General features: G+C 42.1%; 2 protein-coding genes and 1 long non-coding RNA gene across 3 annotated transcripts; 2 read left to right on the top strand and 1 right to left on the bottom strand.

The window, feature by feature from the left end:
* Positions 1-5,122: 5,122 nt before the first annotated feature.
* On the top strand, positions 5,123-8,467 carry lactbl1a (lactamase, beta-like 1a). The gene is made up of 6 exons (XM_067240738.1): positions 5,123-5,228; positions 5,823-5,929; positions 6,051-6,208; positions 6,325-6,539; positions 7,202-7,307; positions 7,489-8,467. The coding sequence occupies exons 1-6, from the start codon at positions 5,123-5,125 to the stop codon at positions 8,465-8,467; spliced, it is 1,671 nt and encodes a 556-aa protein (XP_067096839.1).
* Positions 8,468-9,739: 1,272 nt separating this feature from the next.
* On the top strand, positions 9,740-10,698 carry LOC136946480 (uncharacterized). Its single transcript, XR_010876904.1, has 3 exons — positions 9,740-9,853; positions 10,079-10,269; positions 10,517-10,698. It is a non-coding gene; the product is annotated as an uncharacterized lncRNA (long non-coding RNA).
* A 518-nt stretch (positions 10,699-11,216) lies between these two features.
* phc2a (polyhomeotic homolog 2a (Drosophila)) lies at positions 11,217-23,254 on the bottom strand. The gene is made up of 15 exons (XM_067239842.1): positions 23,096-23,254; positions 21,399-21,554; positions 20,338-20,415; positions 20,062-20,223; positions 19,502-19,588; positions 19,077-19,389; positions 16,601-17,040; positions 16,334-16,487; positions 14,928-14,930; positions 14,450-14,661; positions 13,929-14,025; positions 13,647-13,764; positions 13,353-13,479; positions 12,819-13,095; positions 11,217-12,718 (listed from the first exon to the last, which is right to left on the bottom strand). The coding sequence occupies exons 1-15, from the start codon at positions 23,252-23,254 to the stop codon at positions 12,564-12,566; spliced, it is 2,538 nt and encodes an 845-aa protein (XP_067095943.1). The 3' UTR covers positions 11,217-12,563.
* Positions 23,255-23,693: the final 439 nt, after the last annotated feature.

Consider the following 23,693-nt stretch of genomic DNA (forward strand, 5'->3'; position numbering starts at 1 on the left):
TTATTTTAGAGCCCAAACATCCATCTACACTGTGTTTGCTGTTATCCTTATCAGTCGACCAATAGTGCCACCCTGAGAAGACAGTTGAAACTACATGATATGCTGTGTATTTCTACTAAAATGAACAGAAAAAGAAGCTGAAATAAAGTAAATATGATGACAGTTTCATTATTTCAATATATGCTCACCATGTTTAAACTAATGACTTAAAGGTTTTTGCAATTCACTAAAGTAAAAGCACAAAAAGTTACATTTATCTTTGGAAACATGTCTATTTCTGTAAATCTATGATAATATTGCTGTGATTAAACCTTTCAGTACTTTAACATTGTTATGCAGACAGACAGAATATGAGGATAATCATGTGGGTGTTAAGGAAAAAGTGGCCCATTGTCAAAAGCCCAAACTGGACTTGTCACAGTAAACTGAACCACCATTCCATTTAGTCTCCATTGTTCACCTCAGACGTGGATTACAACACCTTCAGTGATTGTTATCTGGGCTTATTAAAACGATACCCATGGATATTCAATGGAGCTGCTTCAAAAGAAAAACGTGTAACTCATTTAATGAGTGGTCGAATGTGAACATAATGGGTTGAATAAAAACCATGACATCAAAAATAAAACTGGGTGCTTTGGAGCAAGAACATTTTTGCTTTTTGGAGAGATAGTATGATGTTTGTCTGGACCTACCACATCCTCTCTTCTGGGACCCCCTCAGACATTTCAAAGGCACCCACATGTGCAAGTCTAGTATCATGGCACACTCTGTGATAGACTGCAGATGAGCTCTGCTTACCCCTTTGCTCTCTCCTGCCGCTTGACAGCTGAGAACAGCTCCATGTCAGGAGCCTTCAGCACAGAATACAGCTGAATAATATAACACATATTACTATAGCATTAAAAGGTATTGTCTGTAAGAGGTTTCATTTTAATCTTTATATTATGTGGATTCTCGAAAATCTTTTAATATATTTAATTCCGTATTATTTATTTGTATTGTAATAGAACGTATTCTTTTCAACTACCAATGGTGGAGAGCCTTGGCTAGAAATATGTTGTGAGATTTAATCTGATTCATCATAATTGTTGTGCAGTAGACAAAGATCAAAATGGGCTACAACAGAGCAGCATGCAGACCAGTGAGGGGGTGAGAGGAGAAGAGGGGGGAGGGGGGCAGGGGAGACTAGCGAGGGAGTGGGTCTAGAGAGTGAGGAAATAGAGCAGAAGAATATGGGACTGACATAAAGGAATCCAGCAGAACTCAGCCTCAAGATGAGTGAGGGCTGCAAAACAGCAGATTAGAGGAGCCAATGGGTCGTTCCCATGGAAACCTTTGCCCAGGGAGATCGGCGACCATCCAGTCTGCCAATGCGAGCACAGCACAGATTGTAGGTCACACATGGCACCAACGATCCAATCAGGACTAATCTGTCCTGACTTGCGGGTCATAAATTGAACTATGAAGCTGGTTTCTCTCTGGCTTCTTTCATATCTTCATTAATATTAGATATATATATATCCCAAGGCAATACAAGACTAATTCCTGACCAGCATGTAGAGATGAAAATCTCTCTGTCGCACACATAACAACATGCACACACAGGCACACACACAGAAACACACACACACGTTGTTGAGTCTCTTACAGTACACAAAAAGCTAAACAACCGCATAGAGATAGCTTTTAATAGCCTTCTTTATTCTATGGAGTTACGTCATGCTGTAAGAAAAGCACACCCACTCTGCCTAAAGGCAAGTGCTGGAGACTCACACCAGTATCAAACAGCACCCCTGACCCTTTCATGTCTACAATGACACAACACAGTCACCATGGGATTTAAGCTTTATGGTAAAAAACTGTTTCCTCCAGGCTAAAACAAGTCCCTGGGAAATATAAATCAACTGGGCTAGTGATCACTGTACCAAATTATATTTGACAGCAATTTTGTTTAGTGTGATTCAGTAGATTAGATTGACACATCTGGTAATATATAAGATATACATATTTAGATATTTGCTTCATGAACGCATTAGACACATAAATATAGTAAATTCCCCAGCCCCACGCAACCGTTGAAAGTGTGCTTGATCGTGATGCGTGCTGAAGTAAGGCTGCCCTTTAAGGCCTCTGCACTAAATTGAAAAGATTGACCTTGCTGGCGGAGGTGACACAAGACTACTATTCCAGCAATGTCCAGGGGGTATACACTAACATGACTACCATGCAGTCTGCAGGATATGCTCATATTGAAAAGTTATTACATCTCTGGAGCAGACATTCATTCTCAAATGAAAACCTATTTTGTTCGATGAAGAAATAATTTTATTTTATTATCTTTAATTGGAACATGTTTCACAGTTAGTAAAACAAAATCAACACAGCTAGCATGTCATTTAATTCAATTAAATATGGATCAGAAACAGATGATCAGAATTACTATTAATGGCAACTGCGTTTGCGGCAGGGAGAGCAGATCATTCAAGCAAGTGGAGCTGATATCAGACTGTGAATCTACTGCTCAGTGACCTTCCACTGTGTGGTTGCAGTGATGAGATCACACAAGAGATGGGAGGGGTCCTAAATGAGCAAGTGGCAACTTCCTTTTTCTCTTCCAGCATAAATGGAATAAGCAAGACTCAATGAAAACATAGTGACTTAAAAAAAAAAAAGGCTGAATATGCATTGTGTTCAGTTATCTCTTTCTTTTTCCAATAGTATTGTAACGAATGAAATCATTTGATTGTAAAAAGGAGGCCTATAGTAAATACTTCTTCACGCTGCACTAATTTTTTAGTTTTAGACATCGTTTGCATCCAGGTACCATCAAGTTTGTCGTCTGGATTTCCTCTCCACCCTCAGTCTTTGTTTGACTTGATGTTTAGTCTACAGCTATAGCACAGCTACGACAAAAATAATTCCCAAATGAATACTAGAGGCAAGCCAGGAAGTTGGAGGTCTTTCACTCTGGTAAGCAACTTTAAGGCGGAGGAGTTTTTTGGCCGAGGGCCAAATGTGGGAGGTTTGATTGACATGTGATGTCATACCAAGGACAAAAAGAAGACGTTTTAAAATATACAGTTTAGATAGTTTAGACAGTTTAGATAGTTTAGACAGTTTAGACAGTTTAGTTTAGTTAGATCATTTCAGGACAATATTTACATAACTAGTAAAACCTTTACAATTGTTATAATTGTATCTTGTTTCAAGTGATTTTATGGTTCCCGAAACGTCTGAATGATCCACGAGTACCGTCTGGCAGTTTTCTGAAAGCTCTGCCATCTTTCGTCCCATTTTCATCCAATCCTGATTTTGTTTAGATAGATCACAGTTTCTAAATAATCCCAAAAGAATCCAACCTGATGTGATGCGTTTTAATGTGATAAAATTACAGTATCTACCGCCCTCTTCTGGAAGGACTGGCTAATACCCGTCCGAGAAAGACAAAAAGGCTGAAGTGAAGTGAAAAAACTAATGTAGCTTGAATAAAAGTAAGCGTTGAGCCTTTTCTGATGCGTATGAGAACATACAGTACATCCGTGTTCATATCAATGAGGTAGTTAAGATGTCAGTGAGGATATCTCATGGACGCAGGATGTATTGACCTAAGGAGTAAAACCCAGTTGTCACCTGTTATTTACACCTGCCATCCATTCTCCAGGCTCACCTAAATGTGCAGTGTTTTTCTGTGCATGTGTGAAGCAACTGAATTACCCTTAATGTTATTTGCTAAGGGATGTCAAGAGAACAGAGACCATGTCAAGTTTAGAATATAATTCATGGTTTGGTTCCAAATGAGCTACAGCTGGTGCAATAGGATTAGTAAAAAGATGTGAATCTATAACCATTTTTGTTTATAATTGTGGTTATGGTCATGGTAATGCTTATGGCTGTGTTTAAGATCAAGGTTAGTAAAAGTTCAACAATTGATCTTTATTAATTTGTAAACCATCTATAGTGGACCTTAAAATATTTGCCGAAATATTATTTATACCATCACTTTAACAGTAGTTGTAATGCCTGCCATTGAATTGTTTGTAGAAGGAAACAGTGGCATATGTCTGATAATCGTCATCTGTTTCTCATCAAAGCAACACAGAATACCACACAGGCATTACAGTGTCATTTTGTCCGTCTAATCCACAGCCTTCAGTGTGTCAGTGGGTGGCTTTGATCAACAGAGCTCTAAACAAAGTGACTTGGCAGTGTCGTAGTTGAGATGGTTACAGAACCATCACTATCCTGCTTCATAATTAATGACTTCTTTCGAATCAAACCACTTATTTGATTACTTTTGGTATGGACATAAATTCTGTCATTCTGTAACCTCCAAACAGCAGTCCAGCCCTTTTGTTGATACCCTGTTGGGAGTATAATCACAAGAACCAAATGTTGGATGAGTGAAGCCAGTATAGAAACCCCCTCTACCCTCCTCCAAAGTTGAATGATTTGATTGCTGAGGATGAGAGCTTAAGGGTTTCCCTCCTCAGCCCCACCGTCAACCGGTTTACAGCTGAATCTCTGCAGATTATGATGTCACAGTCCTGCAGTTGGTGGAGTGGGAATAGAATCACCCGTTCAGGGATCATGGACAGGATTAAGTACTTGTAGGTAGTGGGTGGCAAGTGAATGCTCAGGAACGATATGTCTGAACAGAAACAGTACTGAAGGCTTGTCTTGTGAAGAGGTAATAGGAACAAAAACATTGGTTTTCTGAATGGGGGGTTAATTTTGATGAAGTCCCTTTGAAGATAAGCCATCCATAATGGGAGAAGTTTTGATCTTGTAAAGCTGTTCTTCTCAAGTGAGCAAACTTAGTGGTAAGTCAACTGTACTACAACAGTTCAGTCAACAGGTCTGTAGATTACATATGTTTAGCTCAGGTTAGATTTGATGGTGATGTTGAACTTGTTTGTGTCATCTGATATTGTTCCTGTTGTGAAGCTTGGTGTTGAAAAGAATTGAGCATTGCTGGGATACACAGACACTAGGTTTCACAAACAAAACAAGTTGCTCAAATGTCAGTATAGGAAAAACCAAAAGAGGCTATGGTGTGACAGAAAGCTATCTATTACATTACTGACATCTAACTTCCTATTAAATCCACAGAACAGTCAGAATGAAGGTGAAATGGACCAAGTTAGGGATGGTGGTCTTTTTCCTGCTTTCCTGTGTCATGACTGGATGTTTTGTTTGGCAGTACAGGATGCCAAAACTACAAACAGGTAAAACTAAGGAGTTGTTTCTAGAAAGATATGACATGTAAATCCCCATGCTCTCATCCATTTTTGAAGACCATGTCTTTATTCCTCAGATGAGTGCTGTTCTAGTAACAACATTCTTAGATGCACACATTGTCCCAAGCAAACGACAAACCTATAAGAAACAATGTTTACATTTGAAACCACTTTTGTACATTTAGCTTCCTTAGCCTCTTTGGCATAATTGCTCGTTTGCATGGGCTGCTGGGGGATTACACAAAGCTGGACATAGTGACTGCAGGATTACCAGGTCTTTTAAAGCAGGCTTTAAACGTAGAGAAGGGGGAGGGGGCCAGAGGAGGGGTACTGTAGGAAGGTGGGCGTCCTGTACTGAACTCTAGCATGGCTTGATAACATGACCAGAACCTTCCATTGGTGACAGAAAACAGTATGGTACAGAAGTAATCACTTGTCTAATTGGGAGCACACTATGATTTATACCTGATATGGAGTATCAGTGATGGTAGACAAATGCAGTGCTTTTATCTTGGTTTTGGCTGTTGTCACTCTGGCAAGTGTAATACATCATGTGACTTCCCCTTTTCTCTCGTTCAGTAGAAATTGAAGAAAGAAAGGGGGTGAATGAAGAAAAGATGTGCCCTCGCTTCCCAGAGCCTGTACCCTTGCAGCACCCTATTGCAGTGCTCAAGGAGGCCTTAGAACAGGTGAGTTGGTCCCAAACATGTTGATGTCAAACAGGAGTGAATTTCCCTGTTCATAGTTGCAAAAAAGATTTAAAGATGTCATGTCATTGAACGCTTTTCAATTTCACCACTCCCCCAACAGATTGATACACTTTTAAGGTCAAGTATTGACAACATCAGCCTACCAGCTCTTTCTGCCATTGTGGTTTTCAATGACTCTGTGCTATGGAATGGACACTTTGGCAAACTAAATGGAAGTAGCCCTTCCTCACCTTCACCCAATGAATACACAGTGTATAGGTGAGACTGTCGTAAAACAAATATATGAATATGATGTAATGCAACATTTTGAATATGATATAAGTATAATAAATCATTGTGCAATAAACTTAAATCTCTTTCTTTTTACCCCACAGAATTGCCAGTCTGTCAAAGATCTTCCCTACTCTGATGTTGTATAAGCTTTGGGAGGAAGGAAAGATTGAATCCTTGGATGACCCCTTGGAGAAATATGCTGAGAACTTTACCGTTAAGAATCCCTTGGGGAAGAGATGGGACACAGGCATACCACTTGCCCCGGGGCCCCGCTTTCCATCTCTTACCTTACGCCGCATGGCCAGCCAGCTGTCTGGTAAATACATGGTTTTAATTCCACATTACTTAACATAATTACTTCCATTGTTTTATAACAGCTTCTGAAGAGGCACCTGGTACAATGACACTTGATTACATTGAAGCACAATGGATAACAGAGCAACTGTGTCTCTGTACACTGTGTCTGTGCACCATACACAACAGATGAGTATACAGCCTACAGAAGCAGTAGCCTACCATTGGCTCCAAGAAAATGAGGACACTCTAGAAGGGAAATTGGAAGGGAAATACCTATGTCTGGGTGCTAATGCTAATATGGTGTTCTCCATCTTAAGGACTGGCTACCCCAAACCTTATCTAACCTAGAATCTATCATTAGCTCCAGGCTTGTCTCTAAAGATAGATCCACGGTAATGAGCTATCTGACCAGTTAACATCTCAGGCCAGCCCAGGCCACTCATCTGAGGAGCCTTGCACACACACAGGTGCTGCTGTATAGAGGGATTCAATAGGGTTTATAGTTATTTCACCTTATCAGAATTAGAATTTGGTTTTATTTGCCATGTAGGTTTACACAAACACAGAATTTACTGTGGCCGGAAGGTGCGAACAATAAACATAAAAATACCATCTACCTAAAGGCTTTACTTGAATGTAATATGTATGTTCAGGATGAAAACATACCTTTGTTATTTACAGGGTTGCCTAGAAGGCTGAGAGCAACCAGTCTCCTTTGGGATGGAGACACTGAGTCCGCCACTGATTTGTTAAAGGATGATGTCCTAGTGGCAGACCCAGGCACGAAGTAAGTAACCAAGCTCCCTCCCTCCCTCCCACCCTCATTGTTTATCCTTGTGCTTTGGATACTTTGTTGTTGCCCATGTGGATTACTGCACTTTTTGGAGTCCTGGCCCATTATATGCTCACATTCATGTAATAGGAAACTTAATGAGTATGACATATTACCATATTTTTCCCAATCCCAGATGTCACTATAGCAACGTGGCCTTCTCTTTGTTGGCCAACGTGTTGGCCCAGAAGATAACAGACTCAGACTATGAGCAATGGGTGTCTGAAAACCTCCTGTCCAAAGTAGGGATGGAGGACACAGGCTTCGACATCACCCCAGGCATTCAGAACCGGATGGCTGTGGGAGTGTACAGCAGTGGCAAACCAGCTCCCCTCTACGACCTGGGTTGGTATCGCCCCGCCGGTCAGATGTACTCGACAGCAGCTGACATGGCCAAGTTGGCTATGATTCTGCTGGGGGCCTATAGCCGGCCCTTTCTTCGGCAAGACACCCTGAAGACCATGCTAACCCCTCTATTCCGCTGCCACGATGGCTACTTTGCCAATTCCACTGGCACGCCATGGGAAGTCAATGAGCAGCTGGGCTACGAAGTGGTGAGGAAGGATGGAGATTTGGATGGATACGCAGCCACTTTCTCCCTGGTCCCACAATTAAAGCTTGGACTCGTAGTTCTGATGGCAGGGGTACGACCAGGGAAACAGGACCTTCTCACCCAGGCCTACAGCTCCCTCATCCCTGCCATGGAAAGCGCCTTTAGGGATGCCCGACGTAACCTCAATCCACCGCCCGACCCATTGCCCTACGTGGGTGTCTTCACCTACAAGAACATGACCTTCTATGAGATCAAGGTGGATGTTGATGGGGTTTTGATCATGCAGCAGTTTGGGCCCCAGGTGGACACCTCTGTGCCAGTTAAGTACAGGACTATCAGGCTGGACTACCTGGAGGAGAGGGTGTTCAGGGTTGTGTTTGAGAGGGAGTATCCCTGCAAACTGAAGGTCAACAGCGCCTCCGTGTCACTTGAGGCCCAGGACAGACAGCTCTTTAACTTCTACGTCTTCAATAAAAAGAGGCAGTCCCCTGGATTTGACTCCCCAGGATTAAACACGTACAACGTGATCCGGATATCTCGTCGGCCAATATTTACCAAATAAACTCAGAGCACAAACATGAACATTACCAAGATGGAAGTGATTGAAATATCGTCCATCTATGCCCATCGCTCATCAATCACTAGCTTTTCTGTTGTATGGCAAATTCCGTTTTCTTCAAGGGCATATGTATGAACTTCCAAAGTTTAAAGTTCATTGCACCTGAGTGACTACAAAACTAGGAAATACAACATAGAGGTTCCCATGACAAAGTGCCCCCTTGACTCTTGAGGGGAGAGGGAAGAAAGGAAAAAAATCTAAAGACTGGAGAAATACTTTTTATCGATAGGACCTTTTTATACCAATTGAGCAATTTGAAATGCCTATGTTTGAATGTGGATGAAGCCAAGTAAATGGTTGTGTATTTTTTTTAACTCTATAGCAATTGTCAGAGGGCCTTTTTTATGAGTTCTGGAGCACTTGGTCAGGTTATTTTGCATCTTCTATGCAGTATATGTGCCATGAAGAGCTAATAACAAATGTTTTAAGCATTTAGCATCTAGCCACCTAAGGCAATGTCTTCCGGTGATTATGATGAACACATTTCCTTCTGAAGCACACGGCATGTTACACCTATTCTTAGACTTTCCTTCTCCTTGTCTATAACCTTTCCGATTTATTTAAAGATTGCCTCCGGTAAACCTCTGTAATCCCCTCAGTTCGCCCATGTAAGCAGTGACCAAAAGACAAATCACCACAGGAGCTGGAAACAGCACTTTAAATGTAAAACTGTTCAATCGACAATGAACAAATGAATGAAAACATTTAACTCTGGGAATTACCTAAAGCCAGGATAAGCAAGTAGCCTGAAAATGAAATGGAATAAAACATAAAAGCATATTAGTGCAGTATGGCTTACAGAGTAGTTTAATCAACCAAGTCTTAAATGTATGTTATTGCATACATTTTCAAATAGATGTGGTAATCCTTTTAGCTAAATTCAAACATAGGAGGATAATTACTGACAGCAAAACGTTACGTACAAAAATTATATTTCACATTAAAGACTACCAAACATCCAACAGTTCACATGCATTATACACATCCAATAAAACACATTTCATATCCATTAGTTCCTCTTTGATATTGCAACTATAGGAACGATACCTAGACTTTTACAGCACCATAAAGAGTGACATGGTATTTACTAACTAGATAACACATTTTCTGGCCAATAATATGCTTTAAGAGTTACCTACTGGATCCTGTATAAGGGAAGTAAAACTTTGCTGTTAACAAATCACTTTTTGTTATTAAGAGAGAATTGTGACCAAAGGAACTCAGGTAATGAGAAACACAACTCAAATGAAGACCGAGATGAAGACTGCATTCTCCATTGAGCTGGTTCTTCTGGCTTTAGGCCATTTGTCTAATGCTGTCATTGTCCAGGTAAGAACTCATTCAAATTTGAGTTTGCAGTTCAGGTAGTCAACCACATATTGTCATTTCTAACAATAACTAGAATGCATTCTGCAGTTGAGATGATGCATACAACTACGATAACGTTTTGGTTTTGACTCCTAAATACTCTGCTTTGCATTCGTTTTTTAACTAATATGAGGGTCCTGTAAAAATCTAATTTTAATTGACCAAAACTGTCAAACTTTTGACTAGGAAAGAAACTTCACATTCCCACTCGAGGCTGTGATGAAACTCTGGGATCTGATGTCCAATGCTGATGCAACATCTGAATCTTGATTCAGTACAGATCAACCCGGTGGCTATATGTTCTGACTCCTCTTTCCCTACCGAGTTCCAATCCTTGTGTCAAAGCAAGGAGTTTGGTACTTCCTTCGCCAAGCTAGGTATATAGGGCATATCCTTATCTTCAAAGGTTTGAGGTTTGTGGTTAAACTCCTTGTAATTGGAGTATGGGTGTGAAAGCGAAACAGTAAGAATGTATGTGGATTGTGCTTTGTGCCTGCATTTGGCTTGTTTCCATTTATTCCGGCATGCTTCTGCATTTGCGAGTAAGTCAACTAATGCTACTTCCTCCATGTATTTGAAATAAATCCTTAATCACCTTCACTTACTGTTTATTTGTGTCACCAGCATTTTTTACAGCCCATTATGATGCTTGTGAGATCTGCACATTTCCTGCCTGCACTGGTTGTTGAGTGGATACCTTCATCTCTCCGATAATGTCTGTATTGTAGTATGTATTTAAGACCCATTTAATTAAAAGCATTTTAAATCATTTCATTATAAATGACAATATTGTTGCATTTCTTACATTTCTTCAGGAATGAATTTGAAGTCACACTCTTTAATGTCAGAGATATTCTAATGAAAATAAATATGAATATGCATTACCATTACTGCCTTGTGGCAACAAGGTCATCATTTGTATCTGCAAATATTTACTTGATCCATGCATACGTGATAGTTGTTTACACTGACCTATAACTTTTTTCATGTCGTGGTAGACTGCATTTTAAAAGACATTAGAGACCAAGTCAGTATTCATACAATAAACTACACTTATTTCATAAAATACAAGGTGTCTCAACCTTTCAGCCCTTAACAGGAATTGTGGTTTGCAGGCAAGTATGTAATGACAACCCTTAACATTTGTAAGTGATTTACAAGATTAACTCTAAAAAGATATTCAACCATAACAAGTGAGGGGGGCAAACTGATCACTTGATTTGCTTTGCTTTGCTTATGTCACATGTTCATGTTAATGTAGGATATGCCTAAAGGACACTGATGAATGTATAACATTCTGGCAAACATTAATTTCCTACTTTTATTGAATACAGTCATACTTGTTCTGACCAAGTAAGTGACTATCCTCTACAGACCCTTGATACAATGTTTTCAATACTATTCATCTTATTCTATCTTCTTTGTACATCATATTATTACAACAGTCTGTGGATATGCCAACATATCATTTCAAGAAATGTACAAAATGTACATTTCATGGTTCTACAGGATGAAACATTTGATTTCATGGAAGGGGTATTTTTGGTGGTAGATATGGTTTAATGAACAGGCATTCTTGGTTTAGATAACCATCACAAAACAAGATCTAATATCAAATCTAACCTCACACATTACATGTATTGTACTACAAGCACCACTAGAGTGTCTGTTACATTCGACAAAGACAATATGAACAAAGGCATTTTGTGCTTTTCTGAATATTTCATCCAGAATCCAGATACACATCCAAATATTGTGTATGAACCAAAATACTGTCCCTCAAGAGACAAATAAATTAGTTATTCTAAAGCTGGTGACACATGATCAGGATTGAAACCGCTCTGCGCTGGCTGTGCCATTGTTTTCGTATGGGGAGAGCAGTGGTGCCCAACTATGTAGAAGCTACCATTGGCACGGCACACTGCTCGAACATACACTTGAACTCTGACCTTGGTTGTCGCTGACCTTTCAAAGCCCAACCGATGCAATAATAGTATGTGACTATGTGACACACGTGGCACACATACAATCAAAGAAAATAAACGAATACTCAGTGTTTCATAGTTCCCCAAAATGTATAATACAACGTTAAAAACTGATCATGATCTTGGCCGGAAGAGCAATGCTTGGTGAAATGTCATCAGTCCGATGGGAATTACAAGTTTGTGAATAGGCATACAGGTTTACGAACTTAGCTCAATCCAATGCTAAAGTTAGCTTAGCTGTTAAAAGTACGTTGCTATGCCAGCAAGGCAGACAGTGGCTGCACTATACTCTGTGCCCTACCTCATGGTGAGCAAATGGAGAATCACATGTGACCACCTTTATTTATTAAGCTCACATTTGGTAAAACCTGACCTAACTATTGGTAAAAGACTTGTCACGCCTTTGTGTCCATTTGGGGTGTAGCTTGTTCATGCTACCCGGTTTTCATCCACAGTGATGAAATGAAGTTACTTAAACAGTAGAGGCTGTCCATCGACTTGAAACAAAGACATTCTACTGACTCATCTTCACTGTGCCACACATGATGTGCTATGGACCAGTAGTGTGCTAGTCTTACACAACTGCCCAGCCTATTTAGGGTTTAGCTGTCAGAGGTCAGTTTTTGGAATCCTGGCCAGTACCATGTTCTTTCTGCCAAGACAGAGCTGGCCTAAAGACGAGGTGGCTACGAGTCTCTGAGCATACTGATTTGAGCGAAGATCTTGAGCGCTGGTCCCAATTTGATGTTCATGGTCCCCATTAAGTGGTCCTCTTTCAGCAGCAATAAGGCTTGGCCATCGATTTCCTGAGAACGGAACTCTTCAGCAATCTCCAAGCAACCTAGGACCAAAATAAACGGCACTTGGTCAGTCAGGAAAACAACCTTGGTAAGAGTATTGACTGCATTTGGGTATCATTTTAAAAACCTGGTAGTGCCCACCTGGCAGAGAGCAGATGAACTCATACACATGTTCTACGTTCCACTTTCCAGGGTCACTGGGCAGGAAGTGTTGGGAGAGGAGGGGCAGCTGTCTCCCACAACTCTCCAAGCGCTCAGGCCCTCTGCCCGTCTGCACCCGCAGGGTACCAGAGCTGGCAGCAGACAGTGGAGAAGGAGGACCGTCGTAACTTGACATGTCTGAGAAATGCCCAGACTCCCCCTGACCGGCATGGACAGACGACAAAGAGCCACCAGCTGGTTGCTTGGCAGCAGTAGTCTGAAAGCAAATAGGTGGACCTCAACTAATTCTTGTGTAATAGAGCATTCACAAGTCACTTTCAGTTTCTAAAAAAACACTAGTCCAATGCAGTATCTGACCATCACTACCATTCTTTTGTTACACACTAGGTATTTAGCGCAAACTAGGACGCTAGTAGCTAACAAACCTGGCAAGCTAATTCCATGTAGGTGCCAACATCGAATATGCTAACACTGCTTGTGAAATGACCCCCCCCCACACACACACGCCCTCACCTGTTTTTTGGACTCCAAGCTGGTATTCTGGTTGTTTCCATTGGAAGCCCTCTGTTTCTTTAGTTTCTCCATAGTGGTATTTCGATTGGGAAACAGGCCCACTCGCTTTGTGCACCCCACGTTGTACCTACCAAAGAATAACAGATGAAGAAGAAAATAATTCTCTCAGATGAGAATTTCTGTACATAATGAGCATGTGCAACACAAGACCCTTTTTAAAGAGTTGGTTTCAGTAGTATAGCTGTGTGTAAATCAACATTCCTAAGCTAACTCACACAGGGAAACTCAAGTTACCTTTTGGCACACACTGTGGAGCAGAACCTCTTGGACCTCTTGAAGATGTAGGCAAAGTCAACTCTGCCACACAGCTCACAGGTCAGCATGGGCTCTTCTTGCTGCTGCTGCTTCAGATCTGCACACACAGAACAGCCTATCAGTCACAGGTTTACTGAGCAAAATAGAAAACATGCGAAAAGTATTGACAGAATGTGTGTATTAGACATCACAGATTAAGTAATTAAGACATTTTTCATGGACCTTGGTCTTGAGAGGGTCTAGCTTTCAAGTGGCTCCTACCTTGCTGAGACAGGTCCTCCATCTCTGAGTCTGTGGTATTGATGTTGGTCGGCTTCTGCTTCTTCAGGTTCTCGATCAGAAACGAGGGACGTTCCACCTGGAAGGACAGAAAGACACCGCAGAACTTAACTGAAAAGTTCCACCAAATTTAAGTGCTGCAAGGTATAGACAAGACAGAACTGTGCTGTTCTTCATGTTACTAATCATCAACTTCTAGTGTCATGGAACATGTTTCTTAGTAAGACATTTGGGATCCAGTGCTTCTGTTGTCCACTAGAGGGAAGTAAAATATCACTGTATCCTACCTAGTCCAATGGCCCTGACCACATGGTTCAAATAACTCCAAAAACAACCCATCTACAGATACATCCAAGAACCCCAAAGAAATAGAACTCCATTAGAGGAGGTTTAGCTAAGTACAAACATCAGACATGATTATCATCACGAATGTGTGTGAGTGCGCGCGACTAAGTTTGTGTGTGTATGCATAGGTTTTCTACCAAGTTCTGTAGCCTACTCACAGGGAAAGGCTCGGCTCCTTCCTGGATAACGAATCCTTCTATAACGTGGGTTAGGATCTGAGGCTTGACTATGGCCTGGGGGGGTTTGCTCTCGCCATTCTGTGGGGTGCTGCCAGTCACCGTGGGCGCATTGTTCCCATTCCCCGATGTCATGACTGGGGCTGAGCACGCACCTGGTGGTTTCGCATTCAGCCTCTCGACGCCCCCCTTATCTGATGGTGAAATTGCAACAGCGTTATTATTGCCACTATATTTTTTTTTTTTTGAATCAGATGTGCACGCATGCATTACGGACGTAAAATGCAGAATGCACATTGCCACCAGACTTGCTGGACAAAAGTGGGTACCTGTGGCTGTGCATTCGTTTTTTGGAAATAAAAGCATGCAGCCTACACTGCAGGATCATTGCCTTGATCAAACAATAGTAGGCTACTTTTAATAGTTTGTTTACTCTTCTCCCTGTGCATCGTTAGACCACCAGCTATCAGCAAATTGAATGCGAGAACAACAAATAACATTCACGTTTTGTTCAAATAGAAATAAATAAACTTTAACCGCCTATCTAGTTTATTACGCGATGTGGTAGCCTAAGTATGATTAAACTAGCTAGTATGTTATTTCTTATTAGTACGACAACGTGAAAAGTTGCCTATAACATTTTTAGAAGACTATCAGTTTGGCCGAAGCATAAAGCAAATATATCCGCATACACGTTTCTTCAAATTACAAATCTAGCCGCTCTGAACCAGACGCCTTGACAATGGTCAACGGGGAAGAAAAGCACACCCCTTTGTTCGACTGCTCCAAACAACGCTTTCTTTCATAATCCCTCCGCCAAGGTAACCCAGAACAAGCACACCATAACCTCAAATACCTCAAAATATTCCATGAAACCACGCACCCTTTACATGAGTAGATGGGAAGTAGCCCACAAAATCACATCCAAACTTTTTCCAGCGTTTCTTCTGTTTAGTCGAGCACGATAGCTCCCACAGGCCACAGTTTGCATGTACACTATAATCGCCTTTGTATGCGGGAACTGAATAGGAAATAAAGGACCCCCACCATTGGCCCGCGCGAGTAGGAATGGTATCCAATGGTGGTGAGTAGCTGAATCCAGCTTTCTCTCTGATTGGCTAAATCCTTAAACCTAGAGCTACAACAACCATCAATGCCACACATCGACGGAGGCTTTTTATCCTTTCACAGCTGACTACACTGACACCAAGAAGCAGCAGAAAAAGACATAATTCATAATTTTTTTTAAACTAGAAATAAAGAACTAATATCTGGGTAAAATCCATGCTCCGATGGGTCCTCAGCCTGGCACAAGGCCTCTTTGGAACCTGGCGGAGGTCTACGGGGCTACACTAGGTATTCTCGCAAGTGACACCACCACAAAAGAATAGCTCTCACTTTATTTGCTCGACAGGACTTGCTAAAAGGTTCTTGTTCTGGTTCTTACAGTTCTAATATTCATGTGCGAATACTCAGTAGATAGACAAGACACCTGCCAGACAAGATGGTCACCTTTCTTCTCTACAGACCCTCTCCCATAATTGCAGTGAAAGCTGTCTTTGGCGGAGCAGTACAATGGACACTGGGGTGTGACAGATTTAGTCTTCCGCTTGAGGGGAAAGTTGGAGTGGAGGCTGCCATTGTTACTAGGGTCTAGGGAAACCTACAGATGGCTGTGAATAAGGGAGGGAGTGACGTCATAGGCAGTCAATAAGCCTTCTCTTGCCAGCTAGAGCCCACTCTGTCAGCCACTTTCTACTGGGCACATGACAGGCGTTTTTGTTTCACATTATTGAGAGTTTCAGTTTGTATCTGTCTCACTCTTGCAACACACTCTGTCCTCAGTCACCTCAACCTCATGCCTACCTTCAGTGTGAATGGTTGGTTTGCTCAGGGTATCTGGACAAAGTTCTCTAGTGGTGCCCTCCTGACTAGATTTCATGGTTAGCTGCTGGTTAAATGGGGTTGAGCTGTGGTCCATGGCCAGCTCAAGTTTGGACATCACTTTATTTGCACTGTCCTAAAGCAGAAAGGGAGAATATTAAGAGTACTGTAATATACCATGCATGATGATAAACTGAAAAGCATATTAGATGATAATAGCAAAAGCATCTCTTTCAGTTGCATTCTAACCTGGATTGGATATTGTGGCTCGATCTGAAGATTGACTGCAGCCTGCTGCAGAGGTTTGGCACTAGGCTGACCAGCCTGGCTCTGGGAAGGGGTGGGTCTGCTGTCATTCTGGGTGCAAGATGATCCATTCTGGGTCTGAGTTGAACCATTGTGGGCTAGCACCTTAGGGGTCAAAGTTGCATGGAAGATAGTGGTCTGCTGGCTCGGGACAGGGATTTTTGGGAGCACAGGGACTGGACTTTGTCTGGAATGGGTCTGACCCTGGAGATGGATAGCCAGGTCATGCACCGTCTGGCCCTGCGTGTGGGTATGGAGGGAGGCTGTGTGAAGCACTGCGGCCTGGCTCCTCTGGGGTGGATGAGACTGTTGCTGCTGCTGGATCACAAATTGCTGTTGCTTATGCTGTTGAAGTAGTTGGTGAGTCTGGATCTGGGTATATGCTGTAACAGACAGAACATGTCAACATCCTAAACAGCTAGAAAGCCTCTTTTAAGAAAAAGTTTGGATGTAATATGTGAATGAGTTGAAGACATGTTGGACTCCCAAGTTTTGCAAAAACCCTTCTCTCCTGCCACATTAGATATCTGTTTGGGTTGAAGTCTCTTAAACCCAAAAGTTTAAATTCAATATGTTTTTACATACTTTTCATTTTGTTTTTCATTCCACACAAGAAATTTAGGATTTTGCCGTCTAAATCACAAAGCTGTGCCAACAATGTGTAGCATAATAGCTTTGCCATCCCCCGCAGTCCCATCACAATGTGCAGCACAGACTGTGTGTCTTAGGTTAACGAGATCAGTCACCTGTGTCTCATTCTTTACATTGCACTCGCAAACTGATGGAGGCTGTGAAATAGCTCTGCTCATCCACATGGTAAACTAAGTTACTTTGTATGCAGGAATGGATAGAGATGGCCAGGAAGAAATGTGAGGTCATATTTCAGATGTGGAACCTCTCATGGTCTTCGGCCCTATATTATGCTTCCTTTGATGTGGCCGACTCATGAAATAAACTACAGTTTCTATGTAACCTTAGGCTTCAAAACAGTGAGAGAGTAGATGGTGTGTTTCGACAACTCACTCTGCTATGGTTCAGGGATAGTTCTCTGGTAAAATAGTGTGGAACACACTTTTGTGCTTGAGGCCAGAAAAGGGTACTGTAGAAGGGGTGTGCATGATTTCTTTTTCAAAATGTTGACCAATTCTAGGAAACATCCAGGAAATGTCAAAATGTGAAACATGACTTCACTTAGAAATAACACTTCACACAAAGAACATGTAACTAGGACAATATTACTTGACATCCATCCATCCAGTGCTTTTGAGATATTTAGGTAAAAATCAGTGCCAAGAGACGTGAGTCAGACCTCCCATGTGCACATGTTTCTGTGTTCTCAGCTGGAGTTGGTGTAGAGTGCCACACCACCCTTACTCAGTTTACCACCCCATCTGCCAACCTCATACTCAAGTGCAGTGTTGTGATTTTCAAGTCCAGACAAGGCAGACTGACCACATTGTGTGTTCTCTGGGTTGCACTGAACAACAACAGCAGCTGTTGTCTTTAAGATTTGGATGGCTAGGAGCACGCTAGAGACAAGTTAACATGAGTCAGATGTACAGGCAAGAATTCATTTGAGCCCTAGTGACCCTTCCAACCCCAATATCACAGAGCTAAATCAAAGGAGAATTTACGGTAAAACAAAACGGTAGCCCAATCCCTTGCAACATGCATGTTAATAAAAAACAGAAACTCCTGTCCCTGCCTATTGATTTTTAAACCCTAAAATGGGGGGATGGGTTTCCTGTGTGCGCATGCTTGGGGACATAGAAGATGTGCCGTCCTCTCAGCCTCCATCTGGTTGCTCATTATAAACAGCTCATAGAAGGGAGGCCCGGCCTGGGCCTTCGCTGCAGTCCCATACATCTCACCTTTAGCTTCCCCTGCACTCTGGTCTGGTTTTGCTTAAGAACTACAAAGCAGCAGGAAATAGAAGACTGTAGAAGACTCTATGAAGATCTCAAAGTGCTATTGAAATCTAAATATTTCTCAAATCAGTAAGTAAATATTGAAATGGGAGGATTATTATATTAGAAAGGGTTTGGTCTTGAGCTCATGATTGCTTTATAGTTTATATTACATTTACACCTACATGTTGCATAAAGAGATCAGGTGAGTTAACTGTGATGAATTACAACTGCTATTTGTTAAACTACACATGTGAAGCCATTTTCGTCATTTCCTGTATTACTGGGTTTATTTGGAGCAGCCTGACATTGCCTAATGAGGGGCTGGTTTGCATTTGGAGTAAAGCCTGCTTCACTTTGATAGTGCTGAAATTCCTTTCAGTACTGATGTGTGTGGAAATGGGGAAGTTTAAGGAGTGCACTTGGTTGGTCTGCATACAACTCAAATTCAATTCTCTTGGCATGTGCATCCAAAATGTAGAAGATGAGTGTCTACATTTCTGTGGTCTTACCTGGGCTGATGAGGGGGTGGCTACTAACAGCCGTCAAACTGCGGCTCACGCTCACCAGGTGTGTCAGCTCCAGTGGACCCTCTGCTTTCTGCCCTCCGCCTGAGGAGACACCCTGGGGACTCGCTCTTTGTCCCTGCCCTTGGGCAGGGCTCCTGAAGTGGGCAGCCGGTAAGGAGAGCTGAGACCCTGTGGAGGTTTGCTTTAGACACAGGCCCTGGAGTTGAGCGCAGGAGGAGGAGGTGGAGGAGGAGGTGAGGGTGGAGGGGCAGGTTGAGAGAGTCCCCTGCTGGCTATGGATGGCAAGGTTCTGGACCTGAGAAAAGAAGGGAAATTGTCAAATGACAGCTTTGGATGATACTTTTCCAATGCATTGCAATAAAAAGCTACCCCCAGATACATACAAGAGTAAATGTGGTGGACATCACCTGTGCACAAGCAGACGGTCGGTTGGAAGACTGGGCTGAAGCCTCAGACTGGACAGCAGTGACAGCTGCACTTGGGGTGAAAATGAGCTGGAAAATGGATAGTGATGGATGTTTTTGCATACAGGGTACCATTTAAGGTGCATATCAATTTATACAATTATCAAAACCACCACAACCACAGAAAAAGACCCTGTTCCAAAAAAAATAATTCTCTGTAAGACTTTTGGCGATAAAAACACAGCTGCCACTCCACCTTCAATCTCTCTTCCAATCTACATTACCCTATATCTTAACAGTTAAATAACTGACTATCCAGACAGCATGAAGAAGATAATTCATACATTTAGGAGGATTTAGGAGAAATAAGAAGTTATTAATTCCCAGAATGAACCAGTAGAAACATGCCGTGTTTAATTCTCTACAGTAGATTACATACTCTCACAGTATACTCAGATTTTGCACACATTGTCAAAGACCATAACTGCATGTTCAAAAAGGCTCCTTGTGAAAGTATATGTGTAGGCTGGTACAATATATGCAAAGAAACCCCAATTCCTCACCATCTGAGCCCGCAGATACATCTGAGCCTGGCTTGCTGTTAGGGCCTGGCTGGAGGCATTACCCAAGAGCACTGCTTGCCGAGGGATGCACGTGGGGGCGGAGCTAACACACTGGGCTCTGTTGATTAGCTGGGCTGATGTTGTAGGTGTGGCCAGGTTGATCTGTGATGAGTAGACAGAGGCAGCACAGTAATCACTGGAACCATTTCTGTGAATCTTTTTAACTTGTGCAGTTAATGCTATGTTCGTGTAAGTATCCCTGGACACATTACTCACAGTGGTCTGTGCGATTCCTGTTTGTTGAGTCGTGTGATTATTTTCATTGGAGCTCTGTCTTCCGGCCATCATGCTTGCCTTGGGAAAAAAACATGTTAACATAAAAGTAACTATTTTATCAATCGTTTTTTTTCGTTCAATTTACGTATAGTGGATAAGTACAGTGCTTTGCAAACCGTCTCTCTATTTGCAGAGCAATCCATTATCCCATGATTGAGACCCAAAGTGGTTTATTATCCATCTTAGCCTACAGACCCTCATAGTGTAAGATGAGTGTTCCCCATGGGAGGGGCGAGTTATACATCAGGCCATGTTTACACCCCGGCCCCAGACAGATGGAGACCAGTGAATGCTGTGCAGTGTTCAAGCTGGATGATGGGAAAAGACTTGTCAGAGGTCCATTGATGAGCTCAACAGCAGACATGTAAGTGTGTGTAGTGTTAATGGCTGGAATTACTGCTGTTGTCAAAGCTCGACTATGAATTGTGTCAGTCAATGTGGTTGGTTTGTGCACTTGAGAAACGTTACACATTAAAAAAGCAACTGTATCCTCTGTATTCAGATCAATGTTTTAGACCTGTCTTGCCTCATACAAACCAAAGGGTGCGATGCCACGCAGTAAAAAAAAGAATGTGACAGAGACAAGAAAAACCACATAGAGCAGACATGGTATCAAGCTATCATATACACGTGCAGCTGATGTCTTCACTGATTGTCTGATCAAGGATATGAGGAAAGACATGGGGGATGTTGTTGTGAGACCCTTGGCTGTACAGGCCCAGTATTCCCCCATGTAAACAACCATTCGTCACTGTCAGGGTTCAGGAAATACCGTGGGCATAAGGGAAGGGAATAAAGGAAGTTCTTTGAGAGAGGCAGAGCACCATAAGTTCTAAATCTTCATGTAACCCCCTTAGGACACAAGAGCTCCCACAGGAAGGGGAAAAGCTGGTAAGCGTGGAGGCAGCGTGTTGTCTCATCTTTCTGCAACAGTTGCATTTGTTTAGTCATCAATCCACAAAAAGTAGCCAGTAAGTTGTGGGCAGTGTAGATCAGCTGACCTGCTGCACTGCTGCTAGACTCTGGAGCTGAGCACTGCTCAGGTGTTGCTGCTGGGCTGCTGTTTGCAGCATGAGGTGCTGCTGCTGGGCTGCGTACATCTGCTGCAGGTACTGAGCTGCAGTACTGGGCTGCCTGTGCAGGGCCTGCTGGATCGCCTACAGCAAAGTAGGGAGAGAGAGAGAGACATGAGGCTACCACATAGACAGTGCAGGTTTATACAAGAACAAGTGTCAAGATGTTTATCTTGTATCCAAAAAGGGAAAAACTAAAAAAAAATTGAAAGAATTCTAGAACTGTCTGGTCAGTGCCCCATCACCCCCAAATCATCAGTCAGAGTGGTGACAGCCGAGCCACATTCCCAACCTATACCCCCGCCCTCCCCCGCCCCCCCGCCCCCCCCCCCCGGACCCAGTGACCCCCAGTGGGCCAGCCCTACTCCATCACTGCCTCCACTCTGAACTAGCCCGAAGGCCCCTGTTTAAACAATGGTAGACTGCAACAAACCAAACCAAGCTCAAAGTGACTGCTTGTGTACGTGTTTGTGTGTGCTTGCTCTCCGATGCAAGTGTGAATTGTTATGCCCATTTGCAACATGTGTGTATGATTTCTATATATATACAGTATATTTATGTTGTAATTTACGTATAAGGTGTCTACCACAGCAGAGATAGTAAAAATATAATGCTATAAAACTTTATTACCCACTAAACATACTCAAAGCATCAATATGAACTGCCTCAATAAGATTACGTAACAACAATACAAATACAAATTTGATAGCAGTGACTGACTACTCACCACACTAAAGATATTTAAGAAAGAAAAATCATCTTGTGTGCCCTGAACAAAATGCACAAAGTAAAGAAAATAATACTATCTATCCAGGCTTTGTGTGAACAAAGTGTTTTTTTTGTCAGCTTCAAGAGCTATATAATGTTAGGAACTTAGAACCTTCTTGAACCTGGATTCACTAGTGAACTCCTCTAAATGCATGTTGTGTCTGTGTAGCCAATTGCTCCTTTGAGCAGCCCAGTTAGGCCCTCCCACCTCCCCTTGGAGGACTCAGTCACCAGCAGCATCATCACATCTCAGAATAACTGACAGCCAATGTGAGGTTGCATGGCAACATGGAGATATCTGTGCTTGACCAAAGGGTTGACCTGTGACCTGTTTTTTGAAGTGTGTCCACCCTCCTGGATTCCTGGAGTTCAACATGATAAGAATGACTATTGATGACAACGGATTAAACATAAATGACACCTCATCCTCAAGACAGCCTAGAGTTATTCAGTGGCCTTTTTTTTAATGTGTTGCCCTCTTTGGAAAGGTTTTCAACTATGAAAATAACTTTCATTCAGACAGGTCCTTTGTAGCTGAACCATGGTACTGTCAGTAGTGTCAGCAATAGAGATCAAAATGAAGACATGCTAACGACAACACAGATAACAGAGTCTGTCTGAATGATCAGTGAGTGCCAGCCCTGCAAATTAAAATAAGTTATATATAAGCTAAATAATATTTAATTTAATTTCAATTTTCAACTTATTTCAGATTCATGTGAATGTCTGAGGGTGTTTAATATCTACCTGCACAGTGGTATGTCGACCAGTAGATGGCAACAGTGACCAGCAAAGTTTCCTTTAAAAGGCTAGTCTTTTCAGGGCAGAGAAATTGAAGTGCCAAGAGAATGTTGTACCTGGACAGTTTGTCTGTCAGGAATCCCTCCATAGACTGAGATTTGGGAAACAGTAGGACTCCCCGTGCTGGTAGTGGTGACAATACTGGCTGCCACAGTGGTGATACTGGGAGTTGTAATGCCAGCACTAGAGGCTGATGGGCCCTGCTCATTCTGCATGGTGCCCTCCACCTCCACTTTCCACAATCCACGGTGACTGCTCTGTCTAACACGTTCAATACCTGAAAGAAACAAGTAAAAAGTAGAAAGAGAGAGACAGATTTTTAAAATATTTATCCTGGAACATTTTGTGCATATTCAATTTTAAATAATGGTTGATCATTTGTATGCAAAGCACATGTAGAACAAACAAAACGTATTTTGGATCCCTATTTTAAGGTCACCTAAGTGTCATTCAGGTCTAATGACACAAATTAAATGTTCTAACAGGTGTGTAGCAGTAGTTTGGAGTTTTAAATGTTCAGTGCCCTAAAGAATGATTATTGAAATATATGTTTTTTCCTCCAATTGCTCTCTAAACTAAAGATAAATAGTTTGTGACTGTGCATGACTTCATTAGCGTGGAAACCCCACTGATTCGGAAATCCTGCAGTGCTTC

This window comes from Osmerus mordax, chromosome 7 (genome assembly GCF_038355195.1).
Source record: "Osmerus mordax isolate fOsmMor3 chromosome 7, fOsmMor3.pri, whole genome shotgun sequence".
NCBI classification, from domain to species: domain Eukaryota; kingdom Metazoa; phylum Chordata; class Actinopteri; order Osmeriformes; family Osmeridae; genus Osmerus; species Osmerus mordax.

Coding starts and splice junctions, on each gene's coding strand:
- lactbl1a (XM_067240738.1), top strand. CDS start 5,123: ATGAAGGTGAAATGGACCAAGTTAGGGATGGTGGTCTTTTTCCTGCTT. Junction 5,229..5,822: donor GATGCCAAAACTACAAACAG/GTAAAACTAAGG, acceptor CTCGTTCAGTAG/AAATTGAAGAAAGAAAGGGG. Junction 7,308..7,488: donor GTGGCAGACCCAGGCACGAA/GTAAGTAACCAA, acceptor TCCCAATCCCAG/ATGTCACTATAGCAACGTGG.
- phc2a (XM_067239842.1), bottom strand. CDS start 23,254: ATGCAGAATGAGCAGGGCCCATCAGCCTCTAGTGCTGGCATTACAACT. Junction 20,224..20,337: donor CAGGAATCGCACAGACCACT/GTGAGTAATGTG, acceptor TACTCATCACAG/ATCAACCTGGCCACACCTAC. Junction 19,390..19,501: donor GACCGTCTGCTTGTGCACAG/GTGATGTCCACC, acceptor TTCTTTTCTCAG/GTCCAGAACCTTGCCATCCA.